Source organism: Peromyscus maniculatus, chromosome 2 (assembly GCF_049852395.1).
Source record: "Peromyscus maniculatus bairdii isolate BWxNUB_F1_BW_parent chromosome 2, HU_Pman_BW_mat_3.1, whole genome shotgun sequence".
Classification (NCBI taxonomy): Eukaryota; Metazoa; Chordata; class Mammalia; order Rodentia; family Cricetidae; genus Peromyscus; species Peromyscus maniculatus.
In genome coordinates this window covers 134914906-134938426 of record NC_134853.1, presented here as the reverse complement: position 1 = coordinate 134938426, position 23521 = coordinate 134914906, and the positions used below count along the sequence as shown (strand labels likewise).

The window sequence follows — 23521 nt, the reverse complement described above, 5'->3', positions numbered from 1 at the left end:
GGATTACAGGTGTTTCCTACCATCCATACACAGCAGTATTTTATTTAAGTGGGAAAAAAAAAAGGCAAAACAATACCAAACAAAACCTTGGGAGGGGCTTCTGGGGACTGAACCCAGAGTTTCACATAAGAGAAGCACACACTGCTTTATGCTACTTTAGAAGGACCGATTTGTCCTACAATTGTATCAGTTACCGGAGTCCTCTGTGTTCTCACTGCCAGTACGCTAATCCAAATCATCCCCTCTTATCTTTTCTTGCTACTACTTTGGATCGTCTACTATTGTCAGATGATCCCCCCCCCCCAGACAAGAGTCGACTATGTAGCTCATAGGCCACTATGCCCGCCCACAGGATCATTTCTAAAAATACTAATCACTCCTTCCTTTTCCTTGGATCCTGAATAGTGGAGTCAAGTGTGGTTGGGTCTAAAGCTTACACAATCTAAGAGTCTCTCAGAAAGAACACAAAACTAGGTACCGAGTCTTGAAAAGTATCGTATAAAAGATCCTGAAACTGAAGCTTCTACGTCTTCCCCGCAATTCCGCTTCTGCCAAAAAAATCTGGTCTAATTTCGCTCTACTTCAGTATTTTTCTCGTGCAGTTTGAGCCCAGAAGTCCCTCCCTGTCCCCCGCGCCCCCCACCCTCTCCTCCGGGGAGCCTCTTTAGGTTTTCTAGCACAGCCCCCGCCGCGACGCTCCTCGGGGTCTCTGGCTGGCGGTGTTTGCTCTCGGCGGGCGGAGGCAGGACGGAACCCGGACGGAACCCTGGGGGAGCCGCCAGCCTAACTTCCTCCCCTTTTGCCCCTTTTATTTTAAGTGGCGCAGAGTCCTCCCCGGAACCCGGGAGTGCGCAGCTGCGGTTCCGGTCGGAGTTCCTTGGCGTTGCCCGCTGACATGGCTGCGCCCGTAGTAAGAGGTGTTCGGAAGCTGCTGAAGCTCGTGGACTTCGCACCGGTCCCGCGGAGATACCGATATAAGAAGAAATGGGTAAGGTCTGGCGGGGGACCTCAGAGGGAAACTTAAAACAGCCCTTGTGTTCTCCGTCGTTCACAGTTGCATCCATTCCAGGGTCCGTAACCTTCTCGAAGCTGTTAGCACACCCCGGCCTGCCCTTTTATGAACAAGTCTCCACTTCCTGTTACATAAGCAGCCTCCTGACTCCGCCCTTCTATGTTAGGTCATCACCTGCGCTTTCGTTCTTTCGGTGACGTCACATCGCCTCATGTTCCTTTTTTTTTTTTTGCTTACCTTTCCCTTACCTTTCCCACCCCTTCTTTTCCCTTTTATTTCTCCCTCTTTCCCTTCCCCTCCTGTCCCATGACCTCTTCTCCTCCTTTCCTCCTTGAACTTTCAGCCCCTGCCACCTCACCCCTAGCAAAAGCTCATAACAACTACCCCTTCCCTCCTGGGTCCCCGTTGCCCTGCAGTAAAGGATTCAGCCCTGTCCTCTCTCTTGAGGTGCCTTTGCCGTCCAGGAAAGAGTTCAGCGACCACCTTCCCTGTACTACTGGCCTTTCTCCAAATGCAGGCAAAAGGTTCACCATTACATCTCCTTGCTTATCCCAACGGGTTCCCTCCCCAGCCCCTCAAGCCCCTGTATCCTCTTCCCCACCCCCACAGAGATGTTCTTTTGAACCCTTTTCCCCACTCCTAGGAAGGCTGTACAGCCAAGAGTTGCCCCATTCAGCCCCTCCGAGCCCTTGTTTTGACCGATTCAGCCTTCAGGGGTCACCCTCTCCTGGTCAGCGGAACTTTTATTGCAACTGCATCGGTTCCTCAAGATCTCAGCGTCCAATCCCTCCGAGCCCAGGTCCTCCAAGCCCGTGCTTTTGTTACTGTAGTCCGGTGACTTCCCCACCCCTCATTCATCAGCCCCTCAGAACCAGCCCAGTAACTTCCCCTCAACTCACTCATATATCCTTTGAAACTGGCCCCGTGATCTCGACTCCCCGTGTGCCCGGGTCCCAGGGAAATTACATAATTTCACCCCTTCTTACCCATAGGCCCCTGAGACCTGGCCTTATAATTTCCCCTCCCCTTGCTCACCGTACTGTGGAAAGTAGACCTCTGGCATCCCCATCCATTTCTAACAGAGTGTTGGAAACTGGACCCATGATCTCCCCCTGGTCCTCGGGGAGAAGTTACAATGATCTTCCTCTTTCCTCAGCATCTATCCCACCCACTGGCAACCTTTACCATGACCACCCTAAGCCTCCAGACTCTTATGAACCTAAACCACAGCTTGATGGATCTCTTGGGAAAAATGGTGGTGGCCCTCCACTTTCTTCTCAGGCAGGCGTGTCTTGCTCTCCCATCTTAACCCAACAGGGCACTTTTCATTATTCCCATCTTTGCTCAGAGTCCCAGATCCCTCCCCCTAGGAGTCCTTACTCTGTCAACCTACCTTCCGAGAGTGCTGGTTCTCCTAGCTCCTCCCAGCCTCAACCTTGCTTAGAGTCCTTTCTGTCTTGGGAGACAGAGGGGAATTCTTACCTCTTGCTAACTCCCTGCCCCACAGAAGCGCCTCTTCCTCAGTATGCTTATCCTACCCTGTATTTCCCATCTCCCCTGGGCAACCAGTTTTTAGCTCCACCTCAGTCACCCAGAAGTTACAATGAACCCCCTCTCCCTACCCCAGTTCCCCATCAAGGGAAGTCCCCCAGATCCTCAGATTCACGGCGCACTCCCTACAGGTGTCGCTCCCTGGTCAACACGCCCCACCACACCCCTCTTAATCATCCTAAGTCCCATAAGACCAGCACCTCCCCTCAGCCGTTCTCCCCGTCTTTTGGCCACTCTTATCCTCTTATGGAGCCGTCTATCACAACTACTTCAAATCCCTTACCGAAAGAACATCCCCCAGAGACTGCTGTGGATCCAGCAACCCTTAAAACTGTTGCCCCTACTTCCTGTCCCCAGTGCCTGCCTTGTAGTCCTCTCTTGCCCAGTAGATATCCCAAGAGCAGTCCCCATGGACCACCTCCCGTATCCCCCGGCAATACCCATATGTATTCTGGGGTTCCTACCACTTCCTTTCCATCCCCGCTCTCTAGCCCCCTGGACCACTCTACACGTCTCCTCCCTCAGGGTCATAACCAGCCTGTGGTTCCCTCTGGCACATATGCTGCCCCCAGGGGCCCACCACCACCCAATAGCAAGCCTGTGGTGCCTCCTTGTTCTACCCACATCTATTCTTTTATCCCTCTGAGGACACCCTTTGACCCACGATGTTTACCTGTTGTCCCTCGAGTTCGGCTTTGCCCCAATACTATTCCCTGTGGCCTTCATACCTATGCTGTGTCCCCTCCAGGCCCACCCAAAGATCCCCCCCAGATTCCCTACAGCAGTTCTTTGCCTTCACCCAAGAGCTCCACCTGTAGCACTATTGCCAGTTGTAGCTCAACCTTTATTATTAATGCATGTCAGAGTAGTGAGAGCCAGAGTAGCCAAAACAGAAGCCAGAGCCAGAGCCAGAGCCAGAGCCAGAGCCAGAACCAGAACAAGAATTCCATTAGTAATCAAAGCAAGAGTCCTCAAGGCAGGGGTTCCCGTCGGAGCCGAAGTCGGAGCCGAAGTCGGAGCCGGAGCAGTAGTCCTTCCCAAAGCCATACTCAGGACCTTGGCGAGAGTACCCACTTGAGCTTCAGTGAGGGCCACGTGGGAAAACTGCACCTTAGCAGAAGTCGGAAGGGTAGCAAGAGTCCTCAAGGTGGTAAAAATAAGAGCCAGAGCAAGAGTCCTCACTATAGGAAAAGTCATGGTCGGAGCACGAGTCCCCACAATAAGAAGAAATGATGACCAGGACACAAATTCTGACCAGAACGAAAACCCAGGCTAGAGCAGAAGTTGCTGTAACGAGACTGTCAGTAATAGCATCCCAGTTGTTGCAACTCCGGACCAACGTGTGGGCGCCTCATCTGCAGACTTCAGTTCTTTTTGAATCTGATTCATGTTCTTCACTGCTAGCGCCATAACAGTCACCCTAAAGTTTCTGCTTTAGTTCATACCTTAGGATTTTGTGAATGGTCTTTCTTCTGCCTTCCTGGGGTCTGGGAAATCTTCCAAAACACCTCGGCTCTATGATTCTGTGCATCATGTTGCCCATTCACTGCACCGGCTTTGGTAAGTGACTCACTGCTCCATCAGATGTGAAATATGGTATTATGATTATGTTTGTGCCCTGTTGAGCACTATTGCCATAGAGCTCTGATAAGCTAGTAGACATGAACACATTTTTGAGAACAGGATTATAAAGAATAAAAGTGTCTGGGCATGGTGGCACACACCTTTAATCCCAGCACTGGGAAGGCAGAGGCAGGTGGATTTCTGTGAGTTCAAGCCCAGACTGGTCTACAGGGCCAGTTCAGAACAGCCAGGGCTATTACACAGAGAAACCCTGTCTCGAAAAAAGCTTTACACCCCAAGCTTTTCCAGGGCTTGAGGAAATCGTTTCTTCAAGAGTTTTTCCTTGAGTTCTTAAGTCCTCTCCCTCCTTTTCAGTGCTAGGTATCAAATTTAGGGCATTGCATGTGCTAGGCAAGCACTGTCACACATAAGTTGAGGTATATTCCAGCTCAAGTCCTCAATCACTCCCCCTCTTTCATTTTTTGAGACTCTTTTATGTGCTTTTCTCTTCTCTCTCTCTCTCTCTCTCTCTCTCTCTCTCTCTCTCTCTCTCTCGTGTGTGTGTGTGTGTGTGTGTGTGTGTGTGTGTGTGTGTGTGTGTGTGTTTGAGATAGTCTTTTGTGTCCCAATTTGTCTAGAACTCTATGTAGCCAAGAATGACCTTCCCTTCTACCTGAGTAGTAGAATAACAGGAGACTTTTTATATATTTGTTTGTTTGTGTTTGTTTTTGAGACAGGGTTTCTCTGTGTAGTTTTGGTTCCTGTCTTGGATTTCACTCTGTAGACCACGCTGGCCTCGAACTCACAGAGATCTTCCTGGCTCTGCCTCCCCAGTGCTGGGATTAAAGGTGTGCGCCACCACCGCCCGGCTCAGGAGACTTTTTAAAATGACATTTATTTATTTATTGGTATGGGCATGGGTGTGTGCATGTGTGCATGTATGTGCTGTGGTATACCTGGGGTGGTCGACACCCACTTGGGGAAATCAGTTCATGTGGGTCCCAAAGATCAAACTCAGATAGTCACATCTAGTGGCAAGAACCTGTGGTGGTATTGTGTTCCCCAATATATCGTGCACCCTAATAAACTTATCTGGAGTCAGAGAACAGAACAGCCACTAGACAGACATAGAGGCCAGAAAATGGTGGCACTCACACCTTTAATCCTAGCCTTCTGGAGGCAGAGATCCATCAGGATCTCTGTGAGTTCAAAGCCACACTGGAAACAGCCAGGTATGATGACTCACGCCTTTAATCCTAGGAAGCTATGGCAGAAAGCAGAAAGGTATTTAAGGCGTGAGGACCAGGAACTAGAGCTGGTTAAGTTTTTAGGCTTTGAGCAGCAGTTCAGCTGAGATCCATTTGGATGAGGACACAGAGACTTCCAGTCTGAGGAAACAGGATCAGCTGAGGAATTGGCAAGGTGAGGTAGCTGTGGCCTGTTCTGCTTCTCTGATCTTCCAGCATTCACCCCAATACCTGGCTCTGGGTTTGTTTTTATTAATAAGAACTTTTAAGATTCGTGCTACAAGAACCTTTCCCCATTCAGCCACCTTGCTAAGAGACTGTTGGTGTGTAACTCGATCTGGCCTTAAATTTGTTTTTGTAGCCCCCAAGGCTCGCTTTGAATTCTGGATCCTCCTGCCTCAGCCTGCTGAGTGCTGGGATTACAAGTGTGTACTACTGTGCCTCTCTTTCTTGAAGACCCCTACACAGTTACTATGAGAGGTATTGTGTCCCTTCCCAATCCTGTGACATGAAGGCTAACTCTTCACTCTCCTAATTCCCAGTTTCTCCTTTGGTAGGCAGAGGCAGGATGCAAAGGTAGGAGAGAGCACTGAATGGATTTGAATTTGCCTTGGGGGTCTGAGTTATTGGTAGATATGTTGGCTAGTTTTATGTCAACTTGACAAAAGCTAAAGTTATTTGATAGGAGGAAATCTCAATTGAGAATGCCTCCATAAGATCTGGCTGTAAGGTGTTTTCTTGATTTTGATTGATGGGGAGGGCCCAGCCCCTTGTGAGTGGTGCCATCCCTGGGCTGGTGGTCCTGGGTTCTATAAGAAAGCAAGCTGAGCAAGCCCTGAGTAAGCAAGCCAGTAAACATCACTCCTCCATGGCCTGTGCATTAGTTCCTGTGGTCCCTGTCCTGTTTGAGTTCTTGCCTTGAATTCCCTCAGTGATGGACTGTCACCTGGAAGTATAAGCGGAAATAAATCCTTTCCTCCTCAAGATGCCTTGGTCCATGGTGTTTCATCACAGCAACAGAAACTCTAGCTAAAACAGTAAAGTCAGACGATAAGACATAGAGTCAAGATGGAAAGATTAATAAGCTTGCCCTTTCTCTTTTAGGCTACCACAGAACCAGAATTCCCTGCCAGTCGACTTGCTCTGCAAAATTTTGACATGACCTACAGTGTACAATTTGGAGATCTGTGGCCATCAATTCGTGTTAGCCTTCTCTCAGAGCAGAAGTATGGTGCATTGGTCAATAATTTTGCTGCTTGGGATAATGTGAGTGCTCAGCTGGAGCAGCTGAGTGCCAAGGACTTTGTGAATGAAGCCATCTCTTGCCAGGAACCGGAGCCTGAGAGTGGCCTCTCTCCAACTCCATCCCCGGACTGCAGTCCAAACCTTCGATGCTTCACTTTTTCCAGAGGGGATGTTAGCCGCTTCCCTCCTGCCAGGTAGGTAGGATCTGGAACCATGAGGGTCATCCTGAGTCCCTGCTAGAAGTGGACATGCAGAGTTGCTCAGCTCCTGCCCTCTGTAATACATCTCAGAATTGTTAGTGTTTCTTTCTGGTGTGCTTCTATAGACTAAGTGCTGTATGTGCACCACTTCTTTTTGGTTTGTCAACACCCTTATGGAAAGAATATCTGCCCTCTTTTATATTTGAAGTGCAAAGAAGTTAAGGTATTTATTCGCTTTTAATCCTTCAGAAAGTAAATGGTGTAGTTGGTATTCTGAACCCCAGAACCTGCACTAGGAACTTGTGCTCACATACTGCCTTCTGTAGAAAACACCTGCCTTTCACAAGAGCAACTCACTGCATCCTTTCCAGTGAAAATCGTTTCCCCCTCCCTGTTTGCCCTGCCAGGCACCTGGGAAAGTAAGACAAGAGGAAGTGGACTTTGGTAGGAAATAGGAGTTGCCTGGGAGTGCAAGTGAGTGACAGAGCTGAAGAAAGACAGAACTTTCAGTGTCTTGAGGAGGTATGTATGTGTTTGAAATTCAGTGAGGAAAGACTGCACGATTAAGTGCTGTATTGTGCTTTAGTCCTTGAGAATAGGAAGCTGGACATGGTCGTGCAAACCTGTAATACCAGCACTTGTTATCTTAAAGCATTAGGATGGTGGGGTAGAGGCTAGATGGGCTAAACAGCAAGACTCAGTCTCAAAAAACCAAAGACAGAAAAACAAAACCAAAACTGTAGAGCAGGAGGTTCAGGAGTTTGAAGTTGTCACTACCCAAAATAAAAAAACAAACAAACAAACCCTAAAAAGTCCTGTCTATAATAGCAGATACATTTTCTTTTGCTGACTATTGGAATCCAGAGCCTGACATACTAGGCAAGCTCTCTACTATTGGCTGCTATAGGTACTCTTATTTCAGATGGAAAAACCTAGGTACAGGGAAGTAGTTTACTGAAAGGCACACAACTAATGAGAAGTGGGTTAGGTTTGAGACTCAGAAAGTACGGCTGAGGAGTGCAGATTTAACTGTCTTCTAGGACTGTGGCGAGGAGGAGTGAAATTTGGCATACCGAAACATCTAACACAGAGTCTCTAATACAGCATTCATCAATAACCTCCCACAGCCAGGTATGGTCTTACACACCTGTGATCACAGCACTCGGGAGGTAGAGGCAAAAGGATCAGGAGTTTGAGATCATGCTTAGCTGCATATGGAGTTCAAGGCCAGTGTGGGAACTCCATGTGAGAGCCAGTCTCAAAAAAACAAAAAGTCTCTTAGTATTTTCATCTGTTTCACGTAAGATCAGTTTAGTTACTGCATGTATCAGGAGAGATTGGGTGAGGATCAACAGTCAGTCCTGAGGCACTGGCTGTCGGCAGAGCCATGGAGTAAAAACTCTGTGACCTAAGTTGTTTGAGGCACTTGGCACCCCTTCCAGGGGTTCTTAGAGAAGGGAGAAAAGTGAGTATGTGGCAGATTCTGGAGATGGTTTCCCCTTTCACCACAGTCTCTTGCCAACCCCTTATCCTGCTGGGCTTCCTATGAACCCCTCATCCCACTGGGCTTCCTATGAAATCAGAGGGGTCTTACTCTCTCAGCAGTCCAGGGAGCTTCTGTCAATTTAGGAATAGCCTGATAATATCTGTGACATTGTGTGTCTTTTTTTTTTTTTTTTTTTTAATAGAAGAACTATAGCTTTTAGCAGATTCCCCAAACTGAACCAATTTAAGGAGGGAGGGGAAGAGACTTGAGGGGGGCTTTTATGGACTGTTGCTTGTATTTTTGCAGTTCTGTGCCTTCCTCATATTTCTCGGTCCTCTTACTAATTTTTCTTCTTGAGACATGAGGTACAAAAACTCAGGTGTGGTTTGACTTTGAAACTCCTCCATGGAAGCCTTAGCCTCTTTGTGAGGACTTGGGAGTGCCGTGACTTGTGGTCTGGGGACTGTCGTGGCTGTCGTGGCTGTCGTGGCTGACTGGCATTGGTGCTCGGCCGTGTCTCATCACACCCTTCGCCCGGGGTCATTGTCTTGTTAGGTTTTCTGTATCTTTGAGTCTGTTCCAAGGCTGCCCATGTGAACTCCATCTCAGGAAGGGGAGGGGCTGCTCCCTACCAACTGTCCCCATGGCAACAGGCCTGTGAGGCAGGAAGTCCTAGGACAGGCTGCAATTGATCTTCTCCCCCTTTCTACCCGCACCATCTCTGCCTACCCAGCTTTCTTAAGTGCCAAACTAGCTAACCAGGTGATTTCCTTAAAAGCTTTTTATAACTTCTTGTATATATAGTCCAAAATCCTTAATTAGGGCTTAAGACTTTTTGCGTTTGTCTTGCCTTTTAACCCCAGTCTTGGGCTTTTTTCCCCTTCTTCCTGCCACTAAGGATTAAACCTAAGGCTTCATCCACACTAGACAGGTATTCTACCACTGAGAATGTAGGCATGCCCCCATTACTCTTTTAAATATTTTTAGTTTTTTTGTCTTTATGTGTGAGTCTATGTCCTCATTGTGTGCAGGATTCTGCAGAGCAGAAGTGGGCGTCCGAACCCCTGGAATTGGAAAGGTTGTGAGCCGCCATGTGGGTGCTGGGAGCAGAACTTAGGTTCTCTGGAAGAGAAGCCAGTGCCCTTGACTGCTGAGCTGTCTCTCCAGCCCTTCTCACTAAATCTTTTTTTTTTTTTTTTTTCAGAGCTGAGGACCGAACCCAGGGCCTTGCACTTGCTAGGCAAGCGCTCTACAACTGAGCTAAATCCCCAAACCCTAAATCTTAAAGAAGCTTTGAGTTTCTATGCTTTTGCCTAGAATGTTCTTCCCCCTTTTACCTAATGAAGACCTCTGATCTTCTTCAGGCCCAACTCTGGTAGCTCCAGTACATATAACTGATAGCCCTTCTTTCTGAACCTGTGAAGTACTTTGTATCTTGATGTGTAACCCAATAAAATTTCCTACTATGTGCCAGACACCGTTTCAAACCTTGGGAATAGTACAGAGAACAAAGCAGACAAAATCTTTGCCCTCCCAGAGCTACATTCTAATATGGAGAAATAAAAGAAACACACACACACACACACACACACACACACACACACACACACACACACACACACTTGTACATTTAAAGTGAGGAACAAGTGCTTTAAAGGAAAACAGTGTAGCAGGAAATAGAAAGTGACAGGACCGAGGCTGTGATTTTGGGTAGACTAGTCAGGGAATGCCAGCGGCTCTGAAGAGGTCACTTTGAGATAGTGCCTGTTAGAAGTAGTGATGCACACCGCGGACAGTTAAAGGAAGAGTGCTAAGGACAGAAGGCATGGGGATTCAAAGGCCCGAGAGAGGAGCACGTGGGGCTCAATAAAGGAATAGCAAGGTGGCTAGTGAGGCTAGTTTGGAGTAAATGGATCTGTTTTCAAAAGGATCACTCAGGGATGGGGATGTAGCTTAGTTGGTAGAATGTTTACTGGGCATGCATAGCACCCTGAGTTTTATCCACATTGTATAAGCCAGGTGTGGTGGCTCAAACCTGTAATTCTACAGTTCATTAGTGGAGCAGGAAGATCTGCAGTTCAGTGTCATCCTCAGCTTCATAGCAAGCTTGAGGCCATCGTGGGACACATGAGACCTTGATCTTGTTTCTTAAAAGAAAATTACTATGGATATTATATAGATGAATGAATGAGTACTGTGAATTCTGTATAGATGAATGAATGAGTTTCTGAGAAATAATTTTGCTGAGTGGAGCTTACTGATCCTAAAAGGCATGGACTTGCTCACCTTGGCTCCCAGTAGGTGTGATGATCTTCTCTCTTCCAGACTTGGCAGCCTGGGTCTCATGGATTACTACCTGATGGATGCTGCCTCCTTGCTACCTGTCCTGGCTCTTGGTCTGCAGCCTGGAGACACTGTGCTTGACCTGTGTGCAGCTCCTGGGGGGAAAACACTGGCATTACTTCAGACGGGCTGTTGCCGTAAGTCAGTGGGATGGTATCTTAGACAGGGTCCCCCACTTCACCCAGTCAAGACACACTGAATGTGATAAGCTTCCTGGCCCCAGGGTCAGATGGGTAATAATATTTGCTAAGTTTATTGTCAGTTGGTCAAGAAAAATGACTGACCAAGGCTTCTGCAGGCAGATTGAATCAGGACTCTGATAAATGTATCACATGATCCTCTCATCCTTTTGTATTTGCTGATTTGTCTCTAAGATAAAGTCACATTTCTTTGTACTCCTTCCAACACACTCTGCTGCCTTTGCTCATGTTCCATTCTCTGGAATTCCTCCCCGACCCCAGCTGTGTTATCCAAACCCTTTCAGCTTTCAGGCCTCAGTTCAAGTGTGCTACCTCCAGGAAGTCTTCGCACATAGCTGTGCTGGCTTGTTCAGGATGGTTCCTTTTCTGTGCACCCATGCCATGAGCATAACCCGCCAGCACATTACTATTAGTAGCCTTTCCTCAGAGTTTTAATGGGTATGTGTCTTCTCCCTCCTCAAGATTACAAATTCCATGCTGGGTATGGTGGCACACTCCTTTAGTCTCAGCACTCGGAGGCAGAGGCAGGTGGATCTCTGTGAGTTCGAGGCCAACCTGGTCTACAGAGCAAGTTCCTGGACAGCCAGAGCAACACAAAGAAACCCTATCTCAAAACACACACACACACACACACACACACACACACACACACACACACACACACACGAATTCCTTGGGAACAGGCAGAAGCTTTATGTGTCTCGGTGTCATAGGTGATGCTGGCATTCATAAGATAGGTGACATTGGCATTTATAATGCTCACTTCAGCCAGCCACTGGCCAACATCCTGCCTTAAAGTAGAAGTTGCCTTTTCCCTGAGGCCTGAGAGATAGCCATAAGGGGATGTGATTTTCACGTCTGACCCAGAGCTTAGCCAGGCCTCTCCCACCATGGGCCTGGGCCTTTCTATTAGGTGTGACCCTTCTGTTCCTGTTACTCCAAAGCTGACTTGCATTGTTTGAGTTAGCCTCTAGCCTCTGGGTAGGCCCATGAGTGATTTGCTTTCAGCTTTCTGGAAGTTCAGATAGAAAAGATAGAAAAGATGTTGGCATGGGTTAAGAAGTGAGTCCAGAGCAAGAGTCCACGCTGTGCTGTGCTGTGCTGTGCTGTGCTGTGCTGATCTGAGTGCTGTGAGAATCCGTCAGAAGGGAGAAGTGCTCCCAAGGTGTACTAAATTAGCAGCACCTCTTCTGCATCTCAGGTACTCACCCGAGAGACTAACTTCTTGACCCCAGAACATAGATAGGGTCACCGAGTATCAGGGCAAGCATGGAACTCAGATTCACTTTGTCAGCCCTCTTGTTTATGCAGGGGAAACTGAGTTCTGAAGGGATTGTGGAACGTGAATCTTACAAATGCTGGATACAGAAGCAGAAAGCCATCTTTCCTTTCTCACTTTGTTTCCTCCTGAAAATTTCTTCAGAACAGAGTATGTGATTTTTTTTATGTTGAGTGCCCTCAAAAACTGGGACATTTCTTATGGGAGCACTAAACCTCTTCCTAGCAGGATCCTGCAGTTCTTCATTACAGTTCCCACCCTTGGTTCTCCTTGCTCTGAGGCTGGCTGTCGGCTGTCATTTATTGTCAAGCCTTTTGGTTTTTTGTTTAAAGACAGGATCCCATTTTTTAGACCTGTCTACAGGCTCTTGATTCTTTTCCCCATCCTCCCTGGTGCTGGCATCACAGGCTTGTGCCGCCAGGCCTGCCTTAACATCACTCTTACAGGAGCATTCTTCGTATAGTAGAACTAAAAGCTACCTGGTATTTGTTGTAGAATATTAAGATGTGCTACATTTGTTTATGCTGTGGAACATTTGTTTTAATGATGCAGAGATGTGTTGCATTCTTTTTTTTTTGGTTTTTCGAGACAGGTTTTCTCTGTGTAGCTTTGCGCCTTTCCTGGAACTCACTTGGTAGCCCAGGCTGGCCTCGAACTCACAGAGATCCGCCTGCCTCTGCCTCCCGAGTGCTGGGATTAAAGGCGTGCGCCACCACCGCCCGGCTGTGTTGCATTCTTTTATGTTGCGTTTGTTTACCTCTGTGACACGGTTGTGTTACTGTGCCTGTCTAAACCACCTGATGGTCTGATAAAGAGCTGAACTGGCTAGCAGGGCAGAGGTGCTGCATGACTTTGATCCCAGCACTCAGGAGGCAGAGGCAGGTGGATCTCTGAGTTCAAGGCCAGCCTGGTCTACAGAGGACAGGCCCCAAAGCAACACAGAGAAACCCTGTTCGAAAAACAAAACAAACAAACAAAAAAGCCCACAAAACTGAGCCAGGCGGTGGTGGCGCACACCTTTAATCCCAGCACTCGGGAGGCAGAGGCAGGCGGTTCTGTCTGAGTTCGAGGCCAGCCTGGTCTACAGGGTGAGATCCAGGACAAGGCTCCAAAGCTACACAGAGAAACCTTGTCTCGAAAAACCAAAAAAAAAAAAAAAAAAAAGAAAAAGAAAGAAAGAGAGAGAGAAAGAAAAGCCCACAAAACTAAATAGCCAATAGTGAGGCAAGAGAAAGGATAGGTGGGGCTGGCAGGCAGAGAGAATAAATAGGAGAAACCTGGGAGAAGAGATCTAGGAGCTAGAGAAGGAGGAGGACCCCAGGGGCCAGTCACCCAGCTGCACAGCAAGCCATGGAGTAAGAAGTAAAGAAAGAAATACAGAAATATAGAAAGGTAAAAGCCCAGAGGCAAAAGGTAGATGGGATAATTTAAGAAAAGCTGACTAGAAATAAGCCAAGCTAAGGCCAGGCATTCATAAGAAAGAATAAGCCTCTGTGTGTGGTTTGTTTGGGAGCTGGGTGGTAGCCCCCCAAAAGAGCCAAAAGAGTAAAGAGTAAAAACAACAACAAATATTCCTTAAATTCATGTTTGTCCAAGAAGTGGTGGGCCTGGAGAGGTGGCTCAGCAGTTAGGAACTCTTGGTTCCCAGCACCCACATCAGGCAGTTGAAAACACCTGTACCTCAGCTCTAGGGGACCTGACTTCTGCTTCTGACCTCCACAGGCATGCATTTACACAGATTTATTACACGTAAAGAAAAATAAATAGAAAAGAATGTAAGGTAGTAAATTATTAGGTTCAGTTTTATACATAAGATAACTAAGTGGCTTAAAGAATAAATATGCCTCTCATACATGAGATGCTTGTCTAAAAAGTATCCAGAAAGTCTAGGGATCAGTGTGGAGGCGCCATAGACATCAAGGACTTAAGCTGTTTTTATTTTTGCAGCTTTAGTATAGACTTCTTTTCTTGCATGTTTTTTTTGTTTTTGTTTTTTGAGAAAAGGTTTCTCTTTGTAGTCCTGGCTGTTCTGGAACTCATGCTGTAGACCCAGCTGGCCTCCAGCTCAGAGATCCGTCTGTTTCTGCCTCCTGAGTGCTGGGATTAAAGGCGTGCGCCACCACTGCTTGATTTATAGGCATCATTCTTAGGATCAATATCATGGAACAAGAGAGCTGCTAGAACTTCAGCCAGCCCATTTCAGTTTGAGGCAGAAGGAATGATTGTGTTAGCCTTTTACATACATTTTCCCAGAGGCCCCACATGATATGTCTACAATTCACTAACCAAACCTAGTGATTTAGTCATACTTAGTTGTAAAGAGAAAACCACAAGACGTACTCTGTTGGTGCACATTGTCCTCTGTTGGTAAAGCTGAGGTTCTGTTATTAAGGAATAAGATGATAATAATAAATTCTCAGTGAATAACCTATAGTATCTATTGAAGCCCAAGAGAAACATAATGTCCTGTTTTGTTTGTTTTTCATCTTGACATAAGCTTGAGTTATCTGGGAAGAGGAACCTCAGTTGAGAAAAGGTCTCCATCAGATTACTTAACCCAGCCCACTGTGGGTACTACCCTTGGGCAGGTAGTCCTGGGGTATAGAGGAAAGCAAACTGAGCAGGCACATAAGCAGTTCCTACACAGTCTCTGCTTCAGTTTCTGTCTCCAGCTAATGCCTTGACTTTCCTCCATGATGGACTCTAAACTGTAAGCTGAAATAAACCCTTCCCTCTCCAAGCTGCTTTTGGTCATGGTGTTTTATCACAGCAGTAGATACCTACCTAAGACAACCAATGTCTCAAAGAGACTGAGTAGCTAGGCGCAGTGACATACACATGTAGTCCCAGCTCCTCAAGAAGCTAAGATAGATTTGCTTGACAAGTTTGCGGACAGTCTAGGCACCATAGCAATAACCTGTGTCAAAAGTGAACAATAAATCGGGATGGCCAGTGTGTCCCTGTAAACCTAGCATTGAGGCAGGATGATCACAGGTTGATGGCCAGTCTGGGCTACAGAATAAGATCCTGTCACAGAATGAAGGGGTGGGTAGTGGGAGAGACCATATTTCTTTAGAAATACTCTTTCTTGATCTGCTTTATCTCTTTACTTTTCCTTTTGGTGGGTATTTGTCCTCATGACCTCCGCTCCAGAGTGACTGATTTGCTGCCACATAGATAATAAATATCCCTGTCTCTGGGGTCTGTGTTGATTGGCTATACCTGAAAATTGGTTTCATTTTCCATCAACACCTTTTGTTGGTGTGATATGCCAGTGAGTTGTAGCCTCTGAAGACTCTTTATGTAGCCTCTGAAGACTCTTTATTTCCACACAGGCAATCTAGCGGCCAATGATCTCTCCACTTCCCGAATAGGCAGGCTACAGAAGGTCCTTCACAGTTATGTGCCTCAAGAGATCAGGGAAGGGAATCAAGTTCGAGTCACCTCGTGGGATGGCAGGAAGTGGGGAGAACTGGAGGGAGACACCTATGACCGGGTAAGTGATTTCTGACCTTTGTGTTCTGGCCTCAGTCCCGGGAGTAGGACCCAGCCCCTGTGTTTTGAATGTGTGGGGCTGTTTTTGGACCTAGAGAGTTCCCCATGAGTGATTTGGAGAAAGATCTATTTGCAGAGTTCTCAGTTCAGCTTAGATGACTTGCTGCTATTTTCATTAGAGATAGTTGGCAGCAAAAAGAATTTGAACTTAACTGAGTGTGGAAAAAGTTATTAGGCATATTTTATTTCTGAAGTCAGTTGGTTGCTTGGGAGCCCTCATGAAGATGAGTATGAATGAGAACATTTTATTTATTTCTGAATATTAATATAACACATAGTGCAAAATTCAGGAGGTATAAAAGGGTATCAGATGGGAAATAAGCTTTCTTTTTAGACCTGTACACAGTCATCTACTTCCTGTAGATAACTATTGTTTTTATTTTTCTATAGCCTTTATATAATTTCTATTTGAAAATATAATTGTGCTTTCTTAAAAATAGAAATGGTAGTATGCTGTTTTGACATCTATGACTTTTTAATTAATTAAAAGGTTCAGTCCTTTTTAATTTTATGCTTTTGGAGTAAAATTGCTGGTTAATGGTCTCTCTCAGTTAAGATTTGGACAGAGTTTGAGAAATTCTCTGGCGGTCCCTCCGGTCTTGCTTCTGCTGGCAGTGAGCATGTTTTCTCATCCCATCGGTATTGCTGCTGGCTGACTGTTCTGTTGCACAGCGTCTCTCACATTCTCCTGTTGTGCCTGTTATTGAAACTCCCACACCCTTTTTTGTTTTCTGTTTTTTTGAGACAGGGATTCTCTCTGCAGCCTTGGCTGTCCGGTAACTTGCTCTGTAGCCCAGGCTGGCCTCGAACTCACAAAGACCCACCTGCCTCTGCCTCCCAAGTGCTGGGACTAAAGGCGTGTGCTACCACTACCCTCTGGCTTTGAAACTCTTAATATTTTAAAGTTATTTCCTTAAAAAAAATCCTTTTAGGTTTGTTTGTTTGTTTGTTTGTTTATTCGAGACAGGGTTTCTCTGTGGTGTTTTGGTGCCTGTCCTGGATCTTGCTTTATAGACCAGGCTGGCCTCAAACTCACAGAGATCCGCCTGGCTTTGCCTCCTGAGTGCTGGGATTAAAGGCGTGTACCACCACCACCTGGCCAGTTTATTTATTTTTATGTGTATAAGTGTTTAGCCTTCATGTATGTGTGCACCACATATGGGTCTGTTGGCCTCAGAGGTCACAAGAGGGAGTCAGATTCCCTGGAACTGGAGTTAGAGGCAGTTGTGAACCTCCATGCGGATGCTGGGACTTGAGCCTGGGTTCTCTACAAAAGCAATAAGTGCTCTTAACCACTGAGCCCCTAGTTATTTTCTTCTTTTAATTAGTATACTCTAAAATCACTTATTTAAAATGAGGTTTATGATCCCTGTATATTGTACACATGTATAAAATGGACAAAGAATATAGCTAGGCAGTGATGGCGCAAATGTTTAATCCCAGCACTCAGGAGGCAGAGGCAGGCGGATTTCTGAGTTTAAGGCCAGCCTGGTCTACAGAGTGAATTCCAGGACAGCCAGGGCTACAGAGACAAAACTTACCTTGAAAAACAGCAGCAGCAGTAACAACAACAACAGATCTGTAGATTTCATGGCCTACGGGTAAGGGCTAGCATTCTGGAAGGCTCCTTGGATTGGAGTCCTGGCTTCATGACTTGCCAGCTGGAAGCTTTTTGTGAGTCACTTCAACTTTCCTTTGTGCTGTAACTTCTTCAGTGTGGGTCGTTGTAGGGCCCGTCCCACAGGTGACTAAGAATACCTTTGCACAGTGTCAGACTATAGCAAGCATTTGTTACTGGAGGGCTTCTCTCCAGTTTCCCCAAGCCCCGCAGTCCCACAATCCACATATAAAATAATCACTCAGACACTTATATTGCTTACAAACTGTATGGCCGTGGCAGGCTTCTTGCTAACTGTTCTTTTATCTTAAATTAACCCATTTTTATAAATCTATACCTTGCCACGTGGCTGGTGGCTTACGAGAGTCTTTACATGTTGCTTGTCCTGGCGGTGGCTGCAGTGTCTCCCTCCTCAGCCTTCCGCTTCCCAGAATTCTCCTCTCTCCTTGTCCCACCTACTTCCTGCCTGGCAACCTACTTCCTGCCTGGTCACTGGCCATCAGTGTTTTATTTATATAGAGCAATATCCACAGCAAGCGTTCAGCGTTATTACCATCACTTTCTGTTCACTGATCCTAACTATGCCTTGTGGAACAATTGAGAATGAATTCCCTCCCGTTTTACTTGACAGTGCTTCAAGCGTTTGAAACAGCTTTGGTGCTTGAAGATATCTTCATTGATTTATTCGTTGAAGAAAGAGTAGTGTGCAGTTTGCTGTGTGCTAGGGAAGTGTTAAACACCTTAGAGTCCAGCACTCTGCATGTTCGTAGCAGAACAGGCACCCTTCCCTTGCATTCAAGGGTTCCCTCCCTCCCTTCCCAAGTTAAAGTTTTTTTGTTTCAAATAATAAAATTCAAATAATATGTTTATTTGAACATATTTTCCCCCATGTTTTTTCATGGGGAAATCATAAACACACTGGAGGCCAAGATTCAGCTAGTATACCATCCTGGCATATGGTTGGTAACTACACATTGGACACTGCCTGATGTGGAGATGCCTATGCCGTATCTGATGGTGACCAGCTTTGCCCTTTCCAAATGTTTCCTAAAAGTAGTACAACAGTAGAACTATATCCCTTTTTCCTTTTGACTGGATGAGGCCAACCACTTTCACAGTTGACACTAATAAGCAATATCCAGGATATATTGGTACCAAAATAAAGATATATTTGGTACTGATTTTCTAGTCTCGTTGAAATCACATGGCTCTGTTGTTCATGTGCATGGGGACTCAGGACCCCAACATCCGTGAGTATACCTGTAGTCATTCTCCTGAGTCCAGCACCTTTTGGAGTAGTAAGAATTTCCACAACTTTCTCTCCTTCCCCTTCCCCCTGCCCCACTTCCTTTTTAGATAGGGTTTCATGAAGCCTAGGCTGACCTCAAATTAGTTTATGCAGGAAAGGATGACCTTGAACTTCCCATCCTCCTACCTCTGCTTCCTAATGCTAGGATTATAGGTGGGTACTACCATGCCCTGTTCATTTGTCTTACTCTATATATACTGTGTTAGTTCACCAAAGAATATATCAATATTGAAAACTGGAGTTTTTTGTTTGGTTTTTGGTTTTACAAGACAGGTTTTTCTGTGTAGCCCTAGCTATCCTGGAACTAGCTCTGTAGACCAGGCTGGCTTCCAACTCAGAGATCCACCTGCCTCTGCCTCCCTAGTACTGGAGATTAAAGGCGTGCGCACTAAAATGCCTGGTTTAAAACTGGGTTATTGTTAATTTACTTCATGTTTTCACTTTGCCAAAAAAATCTTTCCGAAGATGATTTTACTTTTTTCAAACATACATATAGGGATGTTTAAAACATTTTTGTCTGTCTCAAGTGCCTAGTGTAGAAAAGACCGCAAGTAAATTAATGAGTGATTTTGTATTTCTCACTTTAAAATATTGAAAAAGTGGAAACCAGGTGTGGTGGTGCATACCTGTAATCCTTTGGGAAGCTGAGGCAGGAGAATTGTGAGTTCAAGGCCAGCCTTTGCTAAATAGGGAGTTCCAGAGTTGCCCAGTTTCAAATAAAACCATACTAAACCAAACTACTGTCCATATTGGATCTACTTTTTTGCAGTAATTTTTTAAGTGTGTGTGTGTGTGTGTGTGTGTGTGTGTGTGTGTGTGTGTGTGTGTGTGTGTGTGTGGTCAGAGACCATAGCTTCAGGTCCCATCAGAACTGGAGTTACAGGTGACTGTGAGCCGTCTGATGGGATGTAAACTCAGCAGCAGGTGCTCTTAACTCTGAGCCATCTCTCCAGCTCCTCCTCCCCTTTTCCCTTTTTCTTTTTAAAACAGTACTGGGGATTGAGCCTAGGGATTTGCACTTCTGACATTGTTTTAAGATAATTTGGGGGGCTGGAGAGGTGGCTCAGCGGTTAAGAGCACTGGTTGCTCTTCCAGAGGTCCTGAGTTCAATTCCCAGCAACCATCTATAGTTGGATCTGATGCTATCTTCTGGCATGAAAGTGTACATGTATACACACACACACACACACACACACACACACACACACACACACCTTTTAAAAAAGATAATTTTGAATTGTGATTCTGCTTTATTATGTAATATCTGTAAATTAAGTAATGTATCATATGTAAGTTGGGTGTTTTCAGTAAACAGTCAAGGACAGAGTCTTGAAGCACTAAGATTTTTTTCCTAGGTTGATATCAGTTGTTTAATTACAATTAAATTTATATGCAGGTTTTGTTTTGAAACAGGGTCTCGTGAAACCTAGGCTGGCCTCAGATTCATTGTGTAAGCCGAGGCTGGCTATCACTCCTGATTGTCCTGCCTTTGACTCTGAAGCACTGGAATGATAAGTGTGTACTGTCATGTATAGATTTTCATTTCCTTTTGTTTTACTTTTTTGAGACAGGGTCTTCTGTACCCCTGGCTGGCCTGGAAAACTGTAGAGACCAGGTTACCTTCGAACTTGTAGCAATCCTCTCAAGGGCTAGAATTACAGGCATGTACCACCATGCCTGGCTTGGTTTGGCTTTTTGGTTAACCATGAATATTTCTAAATATACCTTTTTTCTACTTTCTGTTTCACAGTTGTCTATCAGGTCAAAATGAGAATCCTTGTCAGGAACTCTGCAATGGAGGGATGGGTAGAGCTAGCATTTCCATTGAACTTCGTTGGCTTGGGCCCTAACTGCTCTGACTTAAGTCAGAAGAACCTGGAAGGAGCTTTAATACTCTGTCTCTTGACACTCTGGGTAGGTGCTGGTAGATGTGCCGTGTACCACAGACCGCCACTCCCTTCACGAGGAAGAGAACAACATCTTCCGGCGCTCAAGGAAGAAGGAGCGGCAGATGTTGCCTATGCTGCAGGCGCAGCTTCTGGCGTGAGTGATACAGTTACAGATTCTCAGACTTTACTGGAAGCATGTCAAGACCAGCACATAGAAGAATCTTTGGGTTGGAGATTTGCCTGGAGGCAATAGGCTTCATGAGATTGTCCTTTCTAGAATAATAACTACACCCTCACCATTTTACCAAACTCAATGCCAGTGACTTGCCTAGTTTTGAAAAGCAGATGTAGTGGTATATATCTGTATCCCTGGTTATTTGGGGAGCTGAGGCAAAAGGATAGCTTGACCTCATCCTAGGTGCTAACCTGGGTGACACAGTGAGACCCTATCGCAGAGAAAGAAAGAGACTGGAGAGATGGCTCAGCAGTTAAGAGCATGTCTGCTTTTGCAGAAGACCCAGGTTTGATTCCCAACAACCATATGGCTGCTCACAACCATCTGTAACTCCACTACTAGGGGATCCAATGCCTCTTCTGACCTTCATGGGCTCCTGCATACATGTAATACATATCCATACATTCAGGCACACGCATACACATAAAATAAAAATAAGTAATAAGTATTTTTAAAGAAAAGAACTATTACATTTATTTATTTTTAAAAAGAGAGAGAGAGAGAACTACCAGGTAGTGGTGGAGCACACCTTTAATCCCAGCACTCAGGAGGTGGAGGCAGGCGGATCTCTGAGTTCAAGTCCAATCTGGTCTACAGAGTAATTCTAGGATAGCCAGGCTTTCTCGAAACACACACACACACACACACACACACACAGAGAGAGAGAGAGAGAGAGAGAGAGAGAGAGAGAGAGAGAGAGAGAGAGAGAGAGAGGAGGCCAGACATGGCACACATCTTTAACCCCAGCACTCAGGAGGCAGAGGCAGGAGGGTCTCTGTGAGTTCGAGGCCAGCCTGGTCTACAAAGTGAGTTCTAGGTCAGCCAAAGTTACACAATGAGATCTTAGAAAAAGAAAAAGATAGGGGGGTTGAAGATTTAGCTCAGTGGTAGAGTGCTTGCCTAGCAAGTGCAAGGCCCTGGGTTTAGTCCTCAGCTCCGGGAAAAAAAAGAGAATAAAAAGATAGGGAGAAGAGAAAGAGAAAGGGAGATAAAAAAAGAGGAGGGGGAGGGGCCGAGGGTCTGAATGACTGAGGAGAGAATTCAACTGATAGCCAGCATCAAGGTTTCATTCATAACCAGAATCAGGCTTGAAAGGATCATTCTTTTTAACTTTTTTTTTTTTGGGTTTTTTGAGACAGCATTTCTCTGTAGCTTTGGAGCCTGTCCTAGAACTGGCGCTGGGATTAAAGTTGTGTGCCACCACCGAAGGGCTAAGATCATTCTTTTTTTTTTAAGGTTTATTTTTATTATTTTTAATTACGTGTATGCACGTGTGTCTTCATGTAGGTATGTGCACGTAAGTATAGATGCCCATGCAGGTCAAAGATCTTGGTTCCTCCTGGACTTGGAGTTATAGAAATGGTGACCTGGGTGCTGGGTACTGAACTCTGGACCGCCACAAGAGCAGTGTGTGCTCTTTACCACCGAGCCCTTTCCAGCCCATCAAAGGATTCTTCTGTGAAGGCGTTCTGAGCTGGGTATGGTGGGACTTCTCCGTCAGGCAGTAGACCGCCCCCCACGGTCCTAGCCCTGTTGTTCTCACACTTCCGGGGAAGTACACTAGTCACTGCTTTTTTTTCTTTCTTTCTTGGTTTCAGGGCTGGACTCCTTGCCACCAAACCAGGAGGTCATGTCGTCTACTCCACTTGCTCACTGTCACACTTACAGAATGAGTATGTGGTGCAAGGTGCCATTGAGCTCCTGGCCAATCAATACAGCATCCAGGTTCAAGTGGAAGACCTGTCTCGCTTCCGAAAGCTTTTCATGGACACATTCTGTTTCTTCCCTTCCTGCCAGGTTGGGGAGCTGGTAATACCAAACCTCATGGCCAATTTTGGGCCAATGTACTTCTGCAAAATGCAGAGGCTGCCCTAGTGTCACCCTGTCCCTGAAGTAGGAAGACAATAGCTTTGTCAGAGGCATTGAAAGAGACCCGTGGCAGAGATGCACTCCAAGGCCCGTCTCCATCCTGTGTGTTTTCTAAAGATAGTTGTAAACAGTAAGCAGTAGGACTGATGCCCAGTTGTGAATTATCAGCAGGTTTCTAACTCAGACCCTTACTTCTGCCCTTTAGCCTAAACTAAGGCCCCTGCTCCACTAGGGATTTAGACAGAATCAGTGAATAAGCCCATAGTTTAAGCTGTAAACTTGGGAAGAAACATTCAGCCAATAAAGTTATTGAAGTGCTATAGAGCTGGGCCTGTAGTTGGGGACTTCACGTCAATCTAAGTCCCATTATGGTTTTCTGTGTGTCAGCCAAAGCTGCCGAGAACACTCTCCAAAGTGCCCAACCCCGACCGACATACAGCGCTCTCCCACTGGTGAGTTCCATTTTATCAGCCCACAGTTCCACCAGCCTTCTCAGTGTCTCCATATGGCACATTTCTAATTTAAGGAATAAGTAACTAAAACTGTTGAGTCCGTGGCTGGTAATCCTCTTACACTGAGAAAGGTTTCCTGAGCTGAATGCTTCTGGCCTTCCTTCAGATGTGACTGCAAAAGCTGCTTCTGGTACATACTGTTTTTGTATGTTTCTTTTATATCCTGCATAACAGCAAGTATTCTGTGCGTTCCTGTATGACAGCTGGTAGGGGTATGCTTGGGACTGTGGGAAATGACTGGGTTTCCTCATCTTCAAAGTGGCAGCCTACTTCCTTTTACTTTCCAAGTACCTAGGAATCTGATATTTTATTTCAAATGTCTTGTTTTCATTTCTAGTCTGTGCCAGCTCTGGTACCTGTTTTGGCCCACCTCCAAATCCTTCTCCCAGCATGGTAGGATATTGCCTC

General features: G+C 45.9%; 1 protein-coding gene across 2 annotated transcripts; it reads left to right on the top strand.

The window, feature by feature from the left end:
* The first annotated feature begins 831 nt into the window (after positions 1-831).
* Nsun4 (NOP2/Sun RNA methyltransferase 4) lies at positions 832-22925 on the top strand. Of its 2 annotated transcripts, none has more exons than XM_006986592.4 (6): positions 832-988; positions 6478-6812; positions 10630-10784; positions 15462-15622; positions 20527-20651; positions 22331-22925. In XM_006986592.4, exons 1-6 carry the CDS (start codon positions 896-898, stop codon positions 22605-22607), a joined length of 1146 nt encoding a protein of 381 aa, XP_006986654.1. In that variant the 5' UTR covers positions 832-895; the 3' UTR covers positions 22608-22925. The 2 variants fall into 2 exon arrangements, with proteins under 2 accessions (XP_006986654.1, XP_042127569.1); XM_042271635.2 differs by lacking the exon at positions 832-988 and adding an exon at positions 1197-4123.
* The last annotated feature ends 596 nt before the right edge of the window (positions 22926-23521 follow it).